General features: G+C 35.6%; 1 protein-coding gene across 2 annotated transcripts in view; it reads left to right on the forward strand.

Moving 5' to 3' along the window:
* LOC129806022 (cation-independent mannose-6-phosphate receptor) overlaps positions 1–18,278 on the forward strand; it is a 110,629-nt gene that overhangs the window by 86,836 nt on the left and 5,515 nt on the right. For both annotated transcript variants that reach the window (XM_055854320.1, XM_055854330.1), the window contains exon 6: positions 16,495–16,827. In XM_055854320.1, coding sequence (XP_055710295.1) covers positions 16,495–16,827 — 333 coding nt within the window. The remainder of the gene's footprint in view (positions 1–16,494; positions 16,828–18,278) is intronic.

An 18,278-nucleotide genomic window follows, 5' to 3' on the forward strand; every position in this document is an offset into this window, starting at 1 on the left:
GTGATTTCCGCTCTACGTTTGCGTTTTGGAAGAGAACATCTGCAAGAAATGGCTCATGTGGAACTCAGGGCACGTCACCAACAACCAAAAGAAGAACTCTCTGCCTTTGCTGAGGAGATACGTAGGCTGGTACGCCGAGCATTCCCAGATTGTCCCTCAGTGGCTCGAGAACGTATCGCGACTCAACAATTTGTGGATGGAATCGCTGATATGGAAGTTCAAAATTTGGCGCGTATGACTCATTGCGAGACACTGGACCAAGCTGTAATTGTAGCAATGAGATGTGAGTCAAGCAGACGTGCCACAAGATCTACTCGCCCTTTAATGCGCGCCGTGGACGTTGAAGGACAAACTGATGGTGACTTCCCAAGAAACACGCAAAATCCAGACCGCAGATATGACCATAGACGAGATCGGCAACGGGGAAATCGCTTTCATTCCAATAGGAGAGCCCAACCTCCTCATACCTCAACTCCCCAATCTGCTGCAGGACAAGAAGATGTAGTTTCAGCTCGAGTGGTGGGTATAGAGGATCCCGAGCGAGTTTTCTCAAATGAAAGTCAGAGACTACAGAGCGTAATGATACAGGGTCAGGTAAACGGAGTTCCATGTACTCTGACCATTGACACAGGTGCTAGCGCCACAATAATCAGCCGGGAACTTAATGAGAAGCTGTCTCATCCAAAGGAGATGCAAGCAAGCTCCCTAACCCTAGCACCCATTGGAGGATCTCCTCTGCCAGTTATAGGAACCAGGACAGTGAGCCTAAAAATAGGAGACAGAGCTTTGAAGATCCGTGTGATCGTGGCAGACATCGCCTGTGCTTGCTTAGTTGGAATGGATTATCTTACACATACTCGGGCAGTTATTGATTTCAGAAAAAAGGAGATCACTTTGACACCTCCAGACAATTCACCTCAGGCTAGATCAGCTCAAGTACTCCAGCTTCTCGAGGATACCACGAACCTCACACCCTATAAAGCCATTGTCTTTACTGGAGGAATTACCGCTTTGTCGGACACGACCAACGCAGAGATTGAATGGTACCCTGGAACAGAACTGAATGTCGCCCGAGTAGTGGTTAAAGAGAATGAGAGGAGCCCATCAGGGTCAATCAACGGTTTCAAGAACAATTTTGATGACCTAAGCGGTCACCAACGACCTCATCTCGTCAATGAGATAAGGACCCGTTGTGAAGAAAAGATGTAAGAACTCTCCTGCATTTCATTGGCCCAAATATCCCCTGCAAAAGAGCCAATGGAATACTAATCGATCGGGACGATTCGATTCTAAGTGGGGGAGAGTGTTACGTAGGAAGCTCTTTTTGGGAATAAAAAGCAGTCAAATTTGCAAAGCCGTTAAATTAAAATTTGGCGCCAAAACATTTGTGGTTGCCACGCGATGGCGCTGAGGAGAAAGAAATTGTCCACATTTTGAGTGTATGGCGCCACATGTGCTTCGACTCTAGAGTGGGGCTAAGTGCAAAAGGAACCGTTAGGATTTCACTATAAAATGAGCTGCTCAGCGATGGAGAGGTCAATTCTTCGGAGCCCCAGGAAGGAGCAACATCACAAGGAGGAACAGCCAGCAGCCAACAGAAGCAGAAAAGAAGACCAGCACACCCAGAAGCAGACAAGAGGACCAGCACAAGGAGAAACAGCCCAGAGGAACAACATCAACATCAGCAGTCAGCGTGGGATCGAGCCATTACTACGCCGGGAGGCTGCCCAAAAAACACCAGCAGCCGTAATCAGCGTGGGATCAAGCCATTGCTACGCCGGGAGGCTGCCCAAACAACACCAGCAGCCGTAGTCAGCGTGGGATCGAGCCATTGCTACGCCGAGAGGCTGCCCAAACAACACCAGCAGCCGTAATCAGCGTAGGATCGAGCCATTGCTACGCCGGGAGGCTGCCCAAAGAGCAGAGGCCAGCGGAGGCATCCCAGACTTGGTGGCCAGCAGAGGCATCCCAGACTTGGTGGCCAGCAGAGGCATCCCAGACTTGGTGGCCAGCGGAGACACTCCAATCTTTGTGATCCAGCGAAGGCATCCCAGACTTGGTGGCCAGCGGAGGCATCCCAGACTTGGTGGCCAGCGGAGGCATCCCAGACTTGGTGGCCAGCGGAGGCATCCCAGACTTGGTGGCCAGCGGAGGCATCCCAGAATTGGTGGTCAGCGGAGACACCCTCCCAGAGGCAGCGGAGACATACTAGGGCTTGTGCTCGGACGTGAACGATACCCAAGACTAAGACACCACATTAAACAAAACAAAGAGCAGGGCTGTGACTAGGCTGTTTGTGAAATAAAAATTCCCATAAAGAGTCACTGGGTGTTTTTCATCGCTCCCTTCATCGTCGAACCCTCCGCTTCGGCTCCAGTTTCGAGAACTTTGGGTCAGGGTGTTTTTTAAAGGCGAACTAGGGGTACCCACTCCCCGTCGTTCGTAACAATACATATTTGAAATGTATAATCTTGTTTATTAAACTCACTTTAAAAAAAGAAATTTTTATAACTGTAAAAAAATTATATAAAGATTATCGTAAATGACTTTAATTTATAAAAATTTATCAGTATTTGTCATAATTTCCATTTTTGGAGAGCGTACGACAACATTCTCTACAAAATATTTTCTAATCAGCATTTGATGTAACTTCTTTAGAACAATAATATTTTAATTAATTAATAGTGGGAAAATAACAATTTTACCTGTATGTTGTTAGGACACTTTGTTTTAGGGATGTTTGCGCAAGACACTTTGTTAGGTCCTAGACACACTTATGACTTAAGCCGAGAGACGACTTAGTGGAAAATGATAGAAATGTAGTTTAACCATTATTTCTAATATAATTACGCTAAGCCGTCTCTCGACTAATCCTCAGGTCTGTCAAGGCCCTTAGAATATTATCTAATGTCAGAGAAATTTATGACTTATCGACTACATTTAAATGCGTATGGGATGCGAAGCTTTTACAAAGAGTTTTAAAAAAATTTAAAATGAAATTTACATTATGTATAACGTCGAATATTGATTAATTTTTTTGTATTTTAAAATTTTTGTAAGAGAATATTCACTATTTTACCTGCTCTATGGATTTCCACATTTCCTCGTGAACCTCATAAGCCGAAAGTGTGGTGTTAAGCTCGGCATGAAAGTGGTTGATACTATATAACCTGTGTATTTTCCACAAGAGACAATCCATGTTGCGTATTAAATATTTAAAATTATCGCAAAACTCTATAGTAATAGATTGGGACATTAATTCTGAAAATTGGCAGGATGGCCATTGAGGTCTTTTTGTATGTAAACTTTAAAGCCGGTACTACAGTTTTAGAGATGAGTTGATGCAATAAATAAATGAAGCAACGTGTATTCATTATTGTGGACAGTGTTACAACATTTCCATGTCGGAAACTATATTGGGGAGAATGGTATTAGCATATATATTCGCGATGAACTGATATGTGTTTACAAACATACAAATGCTTACAAATATTTGTGTCCATTACAGAATTGGATGAATGCACTGTGTGTATTATATAAATTCAGGGAAAATATTATTATACTTACACAGTAGTAAATTATGCTATGTTGAACGTGACGAGATTTAGAAGGCATATGGGTCAAATCCACAAGGGTTATTGTCATAAAAACTTTTCCTGTTGGACTTACTGCTCGTACTTCCCTGTGGGAATTCACATTGAGGAAGTATGTGTAGGATGGGGAACTTGGTTAAGGATATGGACCACCCACTGACGAGAAGAGAGGATAATCGATTTGATTTCTTTGTGCACTTACAATTTTTACGAGGGTAGTTTGTTGGTCAAACGTCACTTTTACAACTTCCACGTTGCTTCATCTTACTAAATTGACTTTACTCTGCAAATTGTTGTTTCCTTTCAAAGTCTTCTTGGTTTATTTCTGTCATGTCTTCGGTAAGCTGTAACCTAGGTGCAAATATTGTGACTTTCAGTGTTATTTTAGAAGCTGATACAAGTTCTTTTCTTCCTGGTTTATATAGGAAATGATTTTTTTTTTTCTGAGGAAATGGTAAAAGCGTGTGAAAATCAATAAAACGACGCCGTATATTTCCTCTTATTCATCTCCCGGAAAAAGGGATGCTGAATAAAAGTTTCTCTTTTCTCCGGTGGAGAAGAGAGTGCCTTACATTTATGAGATTAATTGAATGTGCTTACTTTGAAAAATTCCTACAAATTATCTGCAAATTGCCAGGGCACTTCTGCACGTAGTAGAAGGAATCAATGAAATAGAATCCTTTTTACAACCACCAATTTTCCACCCTCATTCACAACATCTTCGATTTCAATCACTGCCGCCTCTTTGGTGGTAGAACTTTACGCGGAATTTTGTAAGGATTCATCCCCAACATTGATATTGTCTTAAGGAAGCTATCGAGGGGAAAATCATAAATTTTTTTAATACCACCAAAAGTCATAACTGTGGTCATAATATTTCGCAGTATGGTTTCATGGTTATGTCGACATGAAAGCTGAGACGCATGGAAAATTGTAGGGAAAAAGACACAATCTTTCCCTCTGCAATGATTTTCAACTTTTTATTGCACAACTGAGACAGAGAGACGTGCATGAAAATTGTCTTCAACATTCTGGGTATAAAATTGAGTGACAGAGGGTTACATGGTAATATTTCTCCCTTGAGTACGGAACATAGTGAAAATTATGAGAAATTCTCAAAATTATTTACATTTAGCACAATTTTCAATTGCTTGAAGCACAGAGAGGGATAACGGGAAAAAAATCCTTGGAATGTGTTTCATGATGATATTTTCTGTGTGAAAGTGATATGTATATAACATTGTGGTGTAGAGTTCCTTTGGCACTTGTGGAAGCTCAAGTAAAACAGCACCCACCAGATAACTCTCTTGATGTGACAATGATATATGGGATATGTTCACTGACAAGGATGATGAACAAAAACACCACTTTTCCGGCCATATACGCAGGGTATCATGGTATGAACAGATCTGTGCTATAAATGCTGGTTCATCCATCTCAAATTTTCATGTGACGTAATAAACTTACAATGAATCCTGACAAGATGTTTGTAGATAAAATTTTTTACATGCAATTCTTGTTATTTCGAAAAAAAGGTAAAGAAGTGAATCGATATCTGCAAAGGATACAAAAAAACTGACGTGAAGTAAACGCCAACTGATTCTCGTATTCCAAATAAAAATTCGAGACTTAAAGAATCCCAGTCTAAAGGCTCAGCCAGGGTAATGCAATGGTCGTGTCAGTTTTAAAATTCTAGAACAAAAAATGCGAACAAAGACCAAAAATTAAAGAAACAGTCTTCAAGGAAAATCGGATTGTTAACAGAATTCTTAATTGGACTTTTTGAATCCGAATATTAAAAAATTCCTTGAGACCCCATCTTGATATTGATCTTGAGATAAGGCTAATGGCCTCTACCGCCTCTACACATTAGGGAAATTTATGTCCATATTAAAGCAATTTCCGTATACTCGTATTGGAAAAACTCTTCAATTTGGACATAATTTTCCCTAGTAGGGGAAAGTGACCATGCTTGATACGATCCAAGCTTGATAATAACTATTTTTTTTCCTATGTTAATCAATAGTTATGACTCATCGCAATATATTTCAATAGCTGATGCTGAGCCTCACATTTCCTAAAAAAATTAAGATCCTAGTTCTTTTTTCCTAGTTTCAGGAAGCAAAAATCAAAAATAGGCCCAAAACTGTAATTTCGATACATGATACACGAAAACTACTATCATAGGCACATAGAGGGGTCATCAGTACTAATATTTATGTAAAAATATTTTTAATTCGTGGACACTGTTTTTGTGGGTGGTAACAAATTCATAAATTCTACTTGTGTCCATCCTATATTTTAAGAAGGGTCCATGAATGATAATTTTAATGTGGCAACTATATCATTAGATGTGATTATTTCATAATTACACATATTGCAATCCGCCAATTTTACCGACAATTGACATAATCTTCAACCCTGTTGCCTGAATTTTAAGGTTGCAGAATGACATATTCATGGACTCAAAGTGAAAAAATGGTTTTCGCTAGCGCCCTAATGTCATAAAAACATGGCTTAGAAAAATTACATAAAAGTGATTTTAAAACTAATAACCAGTCATATAAACGATTTAGGCAGATAGATTAGAGTTCCGTCTAAATATTGATGTGCAATTTTTTGTATCCAGTGAAATTTTTATAGTCAAAATGGGCCTCCGAATTGTCGAATCAATTTTAATACAGGAAGGCCCCGGACCCAACTTGTATAAAAATCGCCACTGAATTTCCATTTTCTTCTTGAGGAAAATCTAAGGATTTCCAGGAACTATTTGAGGTTGGATTATGAACCTAATAAGTGAGACATTTTTTTGTCATAGTGGAAGAATCGCTTCGGTTTGTGTGTTAATCAGAAAATAATCACAAACCATGGACATCATTTTACAGTATCAAGCATGGTCACTTTCCCCTATGCAGAGGCCGTAAAGCAGATGTATTTCCGTATGAAAATCTAACATTTAATGACAAAGTTATGGAGTCAAGATTAGGGATTCAGCTGTTAATTCCAGGTAATTCTGTGATCTCATGTGATTTTGAAGCAACTTATCAAAAATATGCTTAATAACTTATCAATCCTTGTAATTATATCAAGGATGTCACCAATATCTTACTAAAAATAAGATTTAAATTAAATTTAGCTATATGGAACCGGAACAACTTTTAGATAAGGAAAATCTTATGAAATCAAAATTCACATACCATTTTTTATGTTTTGAAAATGTCTATCCTACACTTTCGTACTCTTCTTGTTCTCTTAGACATCACAACAAATTCAATTTAATTCAATCCTGTTTTGAGTGCGAAAGAATGGGATAGATATGCAAAACGTTTGAGAAAGAAAGAGATGTGAATTTTGACTTCATATGACATTTTCCAGACCTAGAAGGTATGTCAGAAGCATTAGTTATGAATAAAATTAGATTAAATTTTGTAAGTCATTTGAGGAAAGGAACGCTTATCTTAGGGGACACGATTTATTAAAAAAATAGATTGAGAGATAACAACATACATGAAAAAATTTACCAACAGCGAAAAATCTCAGGGCACAAAATGCTCGTTGCTTCTTTGTGAAATCCGTCTTTCTTTGTCTATCTTCCATGAACGGGAGGATATGATCCAAAAATGCCCTACAAAGTGGTTTTGCCAGGCGGAATACCTGCCCAAAATCTCTAAGGTGTTCTATTAAATTGAGCAATTTTTTTTAACACTCACAATGAGGCTCTCTCTGCCTGCTGAATGATCCTCATAACAAGAATCTCCAAACTTTTTGAAGATATTGACATCTTAGGAGAGGGGCTATTCGGGCCCCGGTCAAAATCCTAAACATCAAAATTACGAAAGGCCAAAATCCTGAAAGCCAAAATCCCGAATTGATAAAAGTGCCACATCTAGTCCCGTTACACGATTCCAGCCGCGCTAGCTGGAGGCAAAGGGAAATTTTCTGCAGTTTGGGAAAATTTTCCACATTAAGGTAAGAGCTCATAATTTTGGACAGTTTCTAAATTTGGACACTTTGAGGGTAAATTTGGACACTGAAAATAAATTGATAAAAAATATGGATTTTTATTCTTCGAGTTTTTTCGACCGTTGGAGGATCTTGACCATTCGCGATTTTGGCTTTCGAAATTTTGGCCCATTCGGGATTTTGGGTATCGGAATTTTTACCGGGACCCCTAAACGTAGACCTTTGCTGACTTTAGTACTTTTTCTCATAATTACGGCCGACAAAATAACTCTAATATTCTTAGAGAGGTCCATTGTATTGAACTAATTCCACAGTTCGTACAATCATGCTGACATCAGAGGTCTAGATACTCTAAATTACGAATAACTCTGTAGTGCCATAATAATCGAAGTACCTCATTAGATCTGGTGAATCGGTAGGAGTTTTATACTTGGGCCTCTGTACTTGGATAGAACTTGTTCATAGTTTCTTTACTTCGTGCATTTGTATAAATGCTTGTTTCAGTATAGAACTGCTTTAATTTTGCTTATACAGATCTGTAGTTGGCCATATAATGTAACAGGGAAATATGTAGAATAGCAATGCAGATGCTATGTTGGACGAATGCGGTAGCATAATATGGGTAGAGGAAACTGACAATAACATTACCTGACAGAATATAAATTAAAAATTATTGTGTTACATATTTAAAATGTAATTGTAATACCAAATGCCATGGTTTTGGCTTTACGCAAAATAAAGTACATGCTGCGTAGTATATTAAAGAGCAATTTAAATTAAATGACAGTGAAGATTTGTTCCCAAAATATATTGGATGTAAAAACATTTTTAATTCATGGTGCAATATAATTTTTTTTGTAAGTTTTAGGTTATAGGTTTTCAATTTATTTTAAAATTGAAGGGTATACCATTTAGACTTTAGATATTTTGTGGTCAGTTGGTACAAGAATGGTTTTTGTGATTTTCTTTAGGTCCATTGGATGGTAAGTTGAAAGGGATGAAGTTCATCTATTTGCGGTTTTCAAAAAGGTAACTTGAGAGATTGGAACTGCATTTGGAAGAAAGTGATGCATGAAAGCCATTTCTTCCATTTCAAGCACCACCGAGAATGTAGAGAAAGTTTTCTTACGTCTTGGGGATATAAATCTGCTTAACCGAAAGGATATATCAGGATCACACAGTAGAATTTCTTGGGTGTGTGTGAGAAATGATGAAGAGTAGAATATTTGATACAATGGAGAGAACATCTGCATCAAATCAATTGCAATCATCATTCATTTGGAATAATGTAAAATCTCTATCTATTGCTATGGAATCTGTATTTCTAGATTAATTGAAGGTGTATTTGAGTAGTGTCTCGATGGCAAGCTCAGTATTTGAATTATTGCTTTTCCAATATTCAATCACCATCATCCTTATTCTGCAAGTTTGGAATTTGGACCATATTCCACATGAAACCATATGATATGTTTTGTGAAAAGTTTTAATTCTTCAGGTTACCACAGTTTCGTTATCCAGTTTTTGATCCTAAATTCTCACAGTATAGTTTGGATTGGACTAATTCATTACCATAAAGTTTAATGGGCTAAGTAGATATTCTCGAGGTCCATCTTGAGTTTATTTGTGGCTTTAATGATATACTATTATCGCTAATATCGAAAAAGAACTGTACTAAATAGCGAAATTTAATCAAAGCCTCGCTTTGCGATGTTTGACTAAAATTTAGCATTTCACTGCTGACTCCAACACACTTATACCCTAGACACACTTACGATTAAGCCGAAACACGGCTTAACGTAATCATAATCAAAATAATGATTTGACTAAATTCCCATCAGTTTCCCAGTAACTAAGCCGTTTCTCGGCTTAAACCGAGAGACGACATAGTCGGAAACTGACGGAAATGTTATGTGATCATTATTTTGATCATACGGCTTAAATCGTAGGTATTCCTAGGGCATTACATATACAAAAGTAATTGATAAAAAATGTGTAGACTACGGTTAGACTAATTAAAAATTAAAATTCATATCTTGCTTGGACTATAAATTCAAATTGTCTAACATGTTCAATATCAGTATAAAAGGGCTCTAGAGCCCATTTCTCAACCCATTTGGGTTTATTTTGTGTCACTGGAAAGGTATTGGAATCCTTAACAACTCTGAACAAGTTGAAAATGGTTCTGAATCGATATGATTAATTTATCAGTAATTAAATTGCATTACTTCTAAGCTATCCTAAGCTGCCTAGGCTATTTTAGGCAAATTTTGACGTGATCGTCCGTTTAAATTATTTGTGAATGAACTAGTAAAGAACTCTATTAATATAGCTAAATCGTGAAACTGTTTTTATGGTATAGTGTCTTAGTTGCGAATTCGAGCATTTCGCAAAGCTGGAACGTTTTGCAATCTCCTTTAATTTAATTTGAATATGAACCAACTCAAAAGATGTTTTTGAAACGGGTGTTATATTTTATGAGGCAAATATACATAAGTAGTGTTGGGAGTTTTATTAACTAACTTTATCCATTTTATTTTAATAAAAGTTTGACAGGGAACAAGAGCAACGCCATGTGTTTTTTGTTATGTCTTTTTATTCACTTTTATAATTTTCTACTGAAGGTAATGTTGACAAAAAATATAAGAGTTATAATATTGATATTAAATACAGCTTTTAATTCACATACCGTCGTTGCGGGTGACTTTGCACGTTTTTTCGCTGTTTTTCGACTTTGCCCTCTAAAAGTGGATAGTTAAAGTGAAAGGAGGGGGGTGAATGGGTAAAATTATTTGTATTCAGTTGTTAATGAATGGATTTTGTGCCACTAGCATTAATTTTATAAAATTTTACTATGTTTAAAAAAATCAACAAAAAAGGCTTGCACTGGGGATAAGGTGCGGGTGACTTTGCACTTTTTAATAAATACTAAAAAATCAACAATTTCTGTAATAAACGACAATGAAGATCTTCATATCTAAGGGTAAGATGCACGAGATCTACAAGTTGACGTGGTCGCCATCTTGATTTGACGTTTCTGTCCGCCATTTTGAATAACTGTCAAACCCTAAAACTGGTCCGATTGGGCTGAAATTTTAGTATGTTGTAGCTGATATCAAGACCTTTTCAGAACATATCTATGTTCCGGTCTACGTCAAGTATTTACCTTGATACAGAGGCTCAAAGTTTAAGAATTTGAAATATTTATTTTTTGGCGATCTTTATTTTCTAATCCTGAATTTTAAAACCTAAACGAAATGTCTCAGTAACCACTAGAAATGGTTGAGGCTTTTATTTTATATATTTATTTACTCTTACATAATTTAAAAATAATAAATGAAAAGTACATTTATTTATTTTTTCATTTTTGAAAGAGTTTTTCAGATCTTCAAATAATATGCTGTTATAAAGAAAAACATTACTTTTCTTTTTGTTTGTTATTTAGATCTCATCGCCTAACGATAATACTGCTTTTTTGTGATGGTTTCGATAAAAGAAGCTCTCCGAAGTTCTGTATTAATGAAAATCAAAATTTTGAACTTAGAGCCCCAGTATCCAGACAATCACTTGACCTAGGTCGGATTTTATATATGTTCTGAAAAGATCTTGACATCAACTAAAACATACTAAAATTTCAGCTCAATCGGATAAGTTCTTTGTTTTGACAGTTATTCAAAATGGCGGACAGAATCGTCAAATCAAGATGGCGACCACACCATCTTGTAGATCTCGGTCATTTTATCTTAAGTTAAAAAAAAAAATTGGATAATTTTTGGCCAAATACTTCTATAATAAAGCTTTAGAAAGTCCATTATATGCAATTTTATAATATAAATCATGCGTTCTTAGGAAGACTATAATGAAAAAAAGGAATTTACTAAAAATAATGAACAAAATCGAAGTGGATTATTCTAGCCAAATAAGTTTAGAATAGATTTGGATAATTTACTTCTCTGAAATCGATTTTGGAATTGCATCTTCAGATAACTTTTTCGCGGAGTCGTTTTTTGACAAAATACCTATACTAGGATTTCATTGACTATTACTGAAACTACAAGAATCCTTTTGAGGATCATTGTACCTTACTTGGTACTTAACATATCCCTATATACTTTGACATGGTACACCGGATCGGCGAAGACTATCAATAAGTGCTAGAATTGTTCGAACTCTCACGAACAGCAGAGTGCAAAGTCACCCCCCGAGTGCAAAGTCACCCGCAACGACGGTATTTATTTACTGTAACATAATTGAAAAAAAAGAAACGAAAAGCGCATTTAATTAATTTTTTTATTTTTCATCTTTGCGAAAACAGTTTTTAAGATTCTCAAATAATGCACTGTTATAAACAAAAACATTACTTTTCTTATTGTTTGTTTGTTAGATCTCATCGCCTAATGATAGCGCTGTCTTTTTTGTGATGGTTTTGATAAAAGAAGCTCCCTGTAGTTCTATATTCATGAAAATGTCAAAATTTTGAACTTGGAGCCCCTATATCCAGACAATCACTTAACCTAGGTCGGATTTTATATATGTTCTGAAAAGGCCTTGACATCAGCTACAACATACTAAAATTTCAGCTCAATCAGATAAGTTTTTTGTTTTGACAGTTATTCAAAATGGCGGACAGAAACGTCAAATCAAGATGGCGACCATACCATCTTGTAGATCTCAGTCACTTTATATTAAGTTCCCACAAAAGTGGATAATTTTTAACCAAATACTTCTATAATAAAGCTTTAGAAAGACCATTATATGCAATTTTATAACATAAATCATGCGTTCTTAGGAAGATAATAGAGAAAAAAAATATATTAATAGAAATAATCCACAAAATCGAAGTGGATTATTCTAGCCAGATAAATTTAGATTGGATTTGGGCAATTTACTAGTCTGAAATCGATTTCGGAATTGCACCTTCAGATAACTTTTTCACGGAGCCGTTTTTTGACAAAATACCTATATTAGCATTTCATTGACTATTACTGAAACTACAAGAATCCTTTTAGGGATCATTGTACCTTACTTGGTACTTAACATATCCCTATATACTTTGACATGGTAGACCGGATCGCCGAAGACCATCAATAAGTGCTAGAATTGTTCAAACTCTCACGAACAGCAGAGTGCAAAGTCACCCTCCGAGTGCAAAGTCACCCGCAACGACGGTAGCTAAAAATTTTTTTCTAATTGTTTTATTTCAAAAAACTCTTTTAGTCATATCACGTTAAGTGATTGGCTGTAGCATTCGAAGCTTCGAAAGTATAAGCCAATCACAGGATGCGATTAGACTGAAATATTTTAAGAAAATTAAATATTTGAACTTTGAATTACACTTGGACAATGCCTTATGATATTTGAGGATAATCTACGAATTTACTTTAAAGGTGTTTTTAAGGTCTTAAATAGAATTCTTTGAATTTAATTTTGGAGGGAGAAAATTGTTTCGGACCAATTTAATCTAATTCAGCCGCTATGTTAATTTTGGTCACAGTTGATTATTTGACATTAATTTCTCTAGATGAATTTCTGATGGAGAGACCTACAATTGTTTTCACCCGGGAATGTTTTTCCACCTACCGAGGACCACTTTTCTCAATATACCTTCATATTTCAAAAGATTTCTGAGAAATGATATCGCGCCAACCCTATGGAAAGTTGTCTATTTTATATGGATCTATTTGAAACCATCAGTTCATGGACTCAGTTCAGAGAGAGCTTGCAGGCAAAAAGTATTGGCATTGTATAAAAAATGAGCAACAAAAAATTAAAATTGAGCAATAACAAGAAAATTTGAAACAGTGATATTATCGTCCAAATTTTGGCAAAGGGAAAATAAACATCTTTTCATTCTATCTGCAACAATTTTAGATACAAAATATAGAAATTTAGATCCATTTTTGTAAAGATTTAGGATTTTTACTGACCATAATTATATATTTTACTGTTCATTTTTATTTTTTTATTGGCCATTTTGAATTTTTTATTGCTCGTTTGTTTTTTGACAAAAGTATTGCGACGGAAATCTTGTATATTTGTCCCTCAACAGGATTTTGCATCTTACAACTGGGGTCTAGTCTTTACTTTTGAGATATTTCGTGTAATATGGGCTTCAGACCTAAGGCTTAGCCATATGACTTAACAGTTATAATTTCTTACCAGTCGAAATATTCTGGAAAATTTAACTTAGGATTGGATTATTAAGGACTAATGACCTATTACATTACTGGAATAAATTTGTACCTTTTAGGAGAAACAAAAAGATACCCAATATTAGTAACGAATTTGTTCCAAAAAATAGCCCGTCTGATATAAAATCGTATCCCTCCTCTCACACTCAGTCACCCGTCACCGAAGCGAGGAGGACGCCAATTCTATGGCAATTTTCGTGCTACATGGTTTCACTTTTTTAATTCGAGATTCCCTTCCTCTCCAGCTGCCAACATTCGCATATGATTTCGTCATGCACGTTTCTGGATAAAACACTCTCAAATTGATTTTTATTTGATGTTCCTTATGAATTTTCGCCACCGAAATCCATCTCGACTGAAGTATAGGCCTTAACTGTAAGACGAAATCACTTACACGAATTTGTTCCCGACAATGGAAACAAAAAGATTCCCCATATGAGTAACAATTTCGTTCAAAAAATTACCTTGTCAACGGATACCGAAAATTTTTGGAACAAATATATTACAGATGTAGGAATAATATTGTTATAAAGAAAATGTACCGATTTGTTCCTGACAGTGGGAACAAAACAGCCGAGTGCAACAAATTCTATTCCATCAGGAACAAATTTGTATAAAACGAAATCAACTCAAATTGTAGACATTCCACCGTATCGAAACGGTTCCAAAAGAAAACTCTAACAAAATTGTAACTATATTTCGTAGCAAAAGTGTGAAGAAAACTTTTTGGAGCAAACAAATATCTTCTCTAGGTACAAATTGATTCCAAATAAATTTGTTCCAAGGAAAACTTGTTCCAATATCTTGGTCAGTGTCCAAAAGTTTTTACCGTGTAGGTTCTGAAAGAGCAATAAAATTCGTTGCTATGCAGGATTCTGAGACCTTCGGAAACCAGGTTAAACGGTCTGAAGACGGCTTAATGGTCACGAATGCAGAAAAAGTCCCATATGATTCTGTATGTAAATGTGAGATTTACTTTCAACAAAACCAACCAAATGTAGGGGGGTATATCTCGCTGTTTGTTCATCTGTCATTCGCCAGACCTCCTTCATTCCCTTAGGTTGACCCCAGGATTGTTATCACACTCCTAATTTTCCTGTACGTCTCCTGTTTCCCTCCAAAACTATGTTTTTTGGAATTGCTTGAAAACGTGTCGTGCGATGTTTTTTTTTCATTTTTGGATGTTTTAGAAAATGCAGAGGCGTTTATTTCGTCTATACCGAAATACTGTTGAATCATTCCTAAATGGTTTTTCAAGGTCAAGGTTTAAAAAGGCTCTAGAGAGCGTATTTCTCAGCCAAATGGGATCATATTGGGCTTGTTGTAAAGGTATTGGAATTTCTGACAAGTCTAAATCGAGTCCAATCAATCACGAATTGGTAATGAACTGATAAGTATTTTTCTCCGAAAATCAGTAAATCAACACCTAAGCTGTTTTGAACGAATTTTTGAGTGATTTAATCGGTTGAATCGTTTGAAATCGATGGTGAATCATTGTGAACCGGTAAATGATGCGAAAGTATTTTTGTGGTACAACATCTAAGTCAGGAGTTTAAACATTTCACAAAGCCTGGAACGCCTTGTCACCTCTTTTATTATGCAGTGTTTTCAATATTACTATTCATTTCTATTGAAACTGTTTGTAATCTATGTAACAGGAATTCTCAATTAAGATAATTGAATACTAGTTTTGGGATTTAAAGCACACGGTATAGATATCCTCTTCCTTTTAGCCGTCCAGTGTTATTTACTGTTTCTACCTTTGTGAATTTCAATGATCCTATATATACGGTGTATAGTTCCTATTGATTTTCCACAGAAAGCTTCATTGAGATTTTCACGAAATATTATTGGAGATTTCACAGGATGATTTAATCTCTAAATATTGTTGTTTCGATTGTTTCTCTGCATCAGCAATAATAGAAATTTTCGAAGAGTTGATACTTCCAAGTTGGCAATGTTATTTAAAATGCACTGTGTATAGAGTATTATACACAATGCTGAATCTCGTGAAGAATGTATGAGATAAAAATTGAAGAGATTAAAATTATGATGGGATAAAAGAATATTGTTTTGAGAATATTTGAAGAATCTTCCTTCTTTAACCATTTGTGTTCTATATCGTAAAATGCCAAATACCGATAAAAATTTGATTTCCCCTTTCCAATTCGTCTCCATTGCAATTTTTCTCGAGGTTTTCTGCTGAAATCATTACCACAGGAATATATATTGGTGCTATATAGTGTGGGAATATGTGCAATAAAAATCGTATCCTGAAATTGAATTCTGCGAATGATTTGGATTGTTTGAACGATTTCGCTCAATACGAGAAAATTTTTCACAACCAAAACTTTGCCTCAGTCTCGTTGAAAATGGTTACTGCATTATATATGATACTAAAGGTGAGCTTTTGGATAAATGTTTGAAAAGAGGAAAAATCTAATGGAATTTCTAGCCATTGAGCACCGTATATATAAAATGAAGATTATGATAAGTAAAAAGCTCTGCGGGATAATAAAAATGAAACTAGCAACAAGCATAGTTCGGAAAAACAACTGCAGTATGGTGGGGTTAAAAATTAAAATTTTATTTCTTTCCAATTGCTTGAATTGCCAAGGCATAAGGAATAAATACCTAGCAGTTATACCTTAGCAGTCAAAATTCAAGTCATTTTAATTAAAATACTAACTTTTCCATTGAATAAAATGAATGGCGTCATTTGGGTTTTTCTCCTTTCTATCTCCTTGCAGGATGAGCACTGTTCTTTGCTGGTGACTTATGAAACACCATCGATTTGCTCAATGTTGGGACTACAACCACCTGAAAAGGCATCGCCTCCACCACCATCTGTCACGACACCAAAATCACCGGAAGATGGAAAGGACAACAAGACGGACAGCGGCAATTCTCATGACGGTGACAAGAAGTCAGGGGGCGGAGTGTCTACAGTTGGAGCTATATTTATTGTGATGGCTGTTTTTGGGGCTGTTGGAGGCATTGGATTTGCCCTCAAGGATCCCGAGAGACGTGCAAAACTTTTCTCTCTCATTCGTCGCAAAGACACCAATGTTTCGTATTCACGGGTGAGTTAAAAAAAAACCATTTCATTTTTCGAATTTAAAATTGCAAAATCTAGTAATACACATATGCATGATTCAGTTAACACATAATTAAAGGATATTTATCTGGATAATTTCAGTATTTGACCTAATTTTGTGCAGAATATTTAAATTCACTCTGATGCACAGAAGTGTTGTTGTTTTTTCTTTTATTAATATTTTACAAATACTTTATGATTGCATCCATTTTTAAAGGCATGAAATTGGACTAAACAGAATAATGTTTAAAACTTTATCAGTAACATTGTTATTACAATAAATTCAGCAACATGATGAATTTGAAATTCTATTAAATATCAAAATAAAAGATTTAATATCGCAGTTTCCAGTTTAAACCAATTTTAGAAAAGTTTATAAAAGTTGAAATCGTTAAACGTGCACCCTTGAGAAGTTTGGCAACTTATGCTGATAAAATAAATGATTGGGTATTTTAGATTTAATTTTGGCTTTAAAAGTACTTTGATGATCTACTTATCAGGATTTAATGTTCAGAGGGGTGAAGAAAAGTAAATAAAGTAGAATGATTCACTTTGCATTTCAAATCAATGGAAAATTAGAGCCCTTTTCACTTTAAATAAAGACGAGCGGTGTAGTGTAAAACACTTAGCAGGATACTCGTATATTCCTGAGTTTGGTGACATGCCCTCAAAATTATGTCAACTTCTTTTTTAACGAATAAAGTTATTTAGCGGTTCAACTTATGAAGCTAAAATATTATCATGAATTTAAGCGAATCTCAAAGTCTTTTTTTACTATGCCATTTTGTTATGTTACCGATAACTGATTTGTAAACACTTGAACTCGAATCGATTTTTTCTGGAATTAGAGAGGCTTTTAAAATGAATTAAAACTAGTTCCAATTGAATGAGAAATACGCCACATAGGGCTTTTTAATTTTCGATTAAAAATTATATTAAATTGATTTTTCACCGAAGCATTAGGCATGAATAATTTGTCATCGAAGACAAGAATTCGATATCTCTTATCGTACTTCTAGTTCGGGAACAAACTTAAGATCAAGTAAAAAAAAAATTTGCGAAAAAATGATTCAATTATCCATACTTAACCGATTCATAACCGATGAAAATCTATGCATTTGGATTCTAAATTTGAATACCTCTCCACAAAATCCAAATTTAATCGAAACGGTTAAAAAGTAAGCTATCTAAAGTGATTGCCCTTTGACTTTCAATAATTCAAAATGGAAAATTTTCGGTCATAGGTAGGGGAAAGTGACCATGCTTGATACGATCCAAGCTTGATAATAACTATTTTTTTCCTACGTTAATCAATAATTATGACTCACAGCAATATATTTTAATATCTGGTCCAAAGCCTCACATTTCCTAAAAAAATTAGGATCCCAGCTCTTTTTCCCTAGTTTCAGGAAGCAAAAATTAAAAATGGGTCCAAAA

Source organism: Phlebotomus papatasi, chromosome 1, assembly GCF_024763615.1.
Source record: "Phlebotomus papatasi isolate M1 chromosome 1, Ppap_2.1, whole genome shotgun sequence".
Lineage (NCBI taxonomy): Eukaryota > Metazoa > Arthropoda > Insecta > Diptera > Psychodidae > Phlebotomus > Phlebotomus papatasi.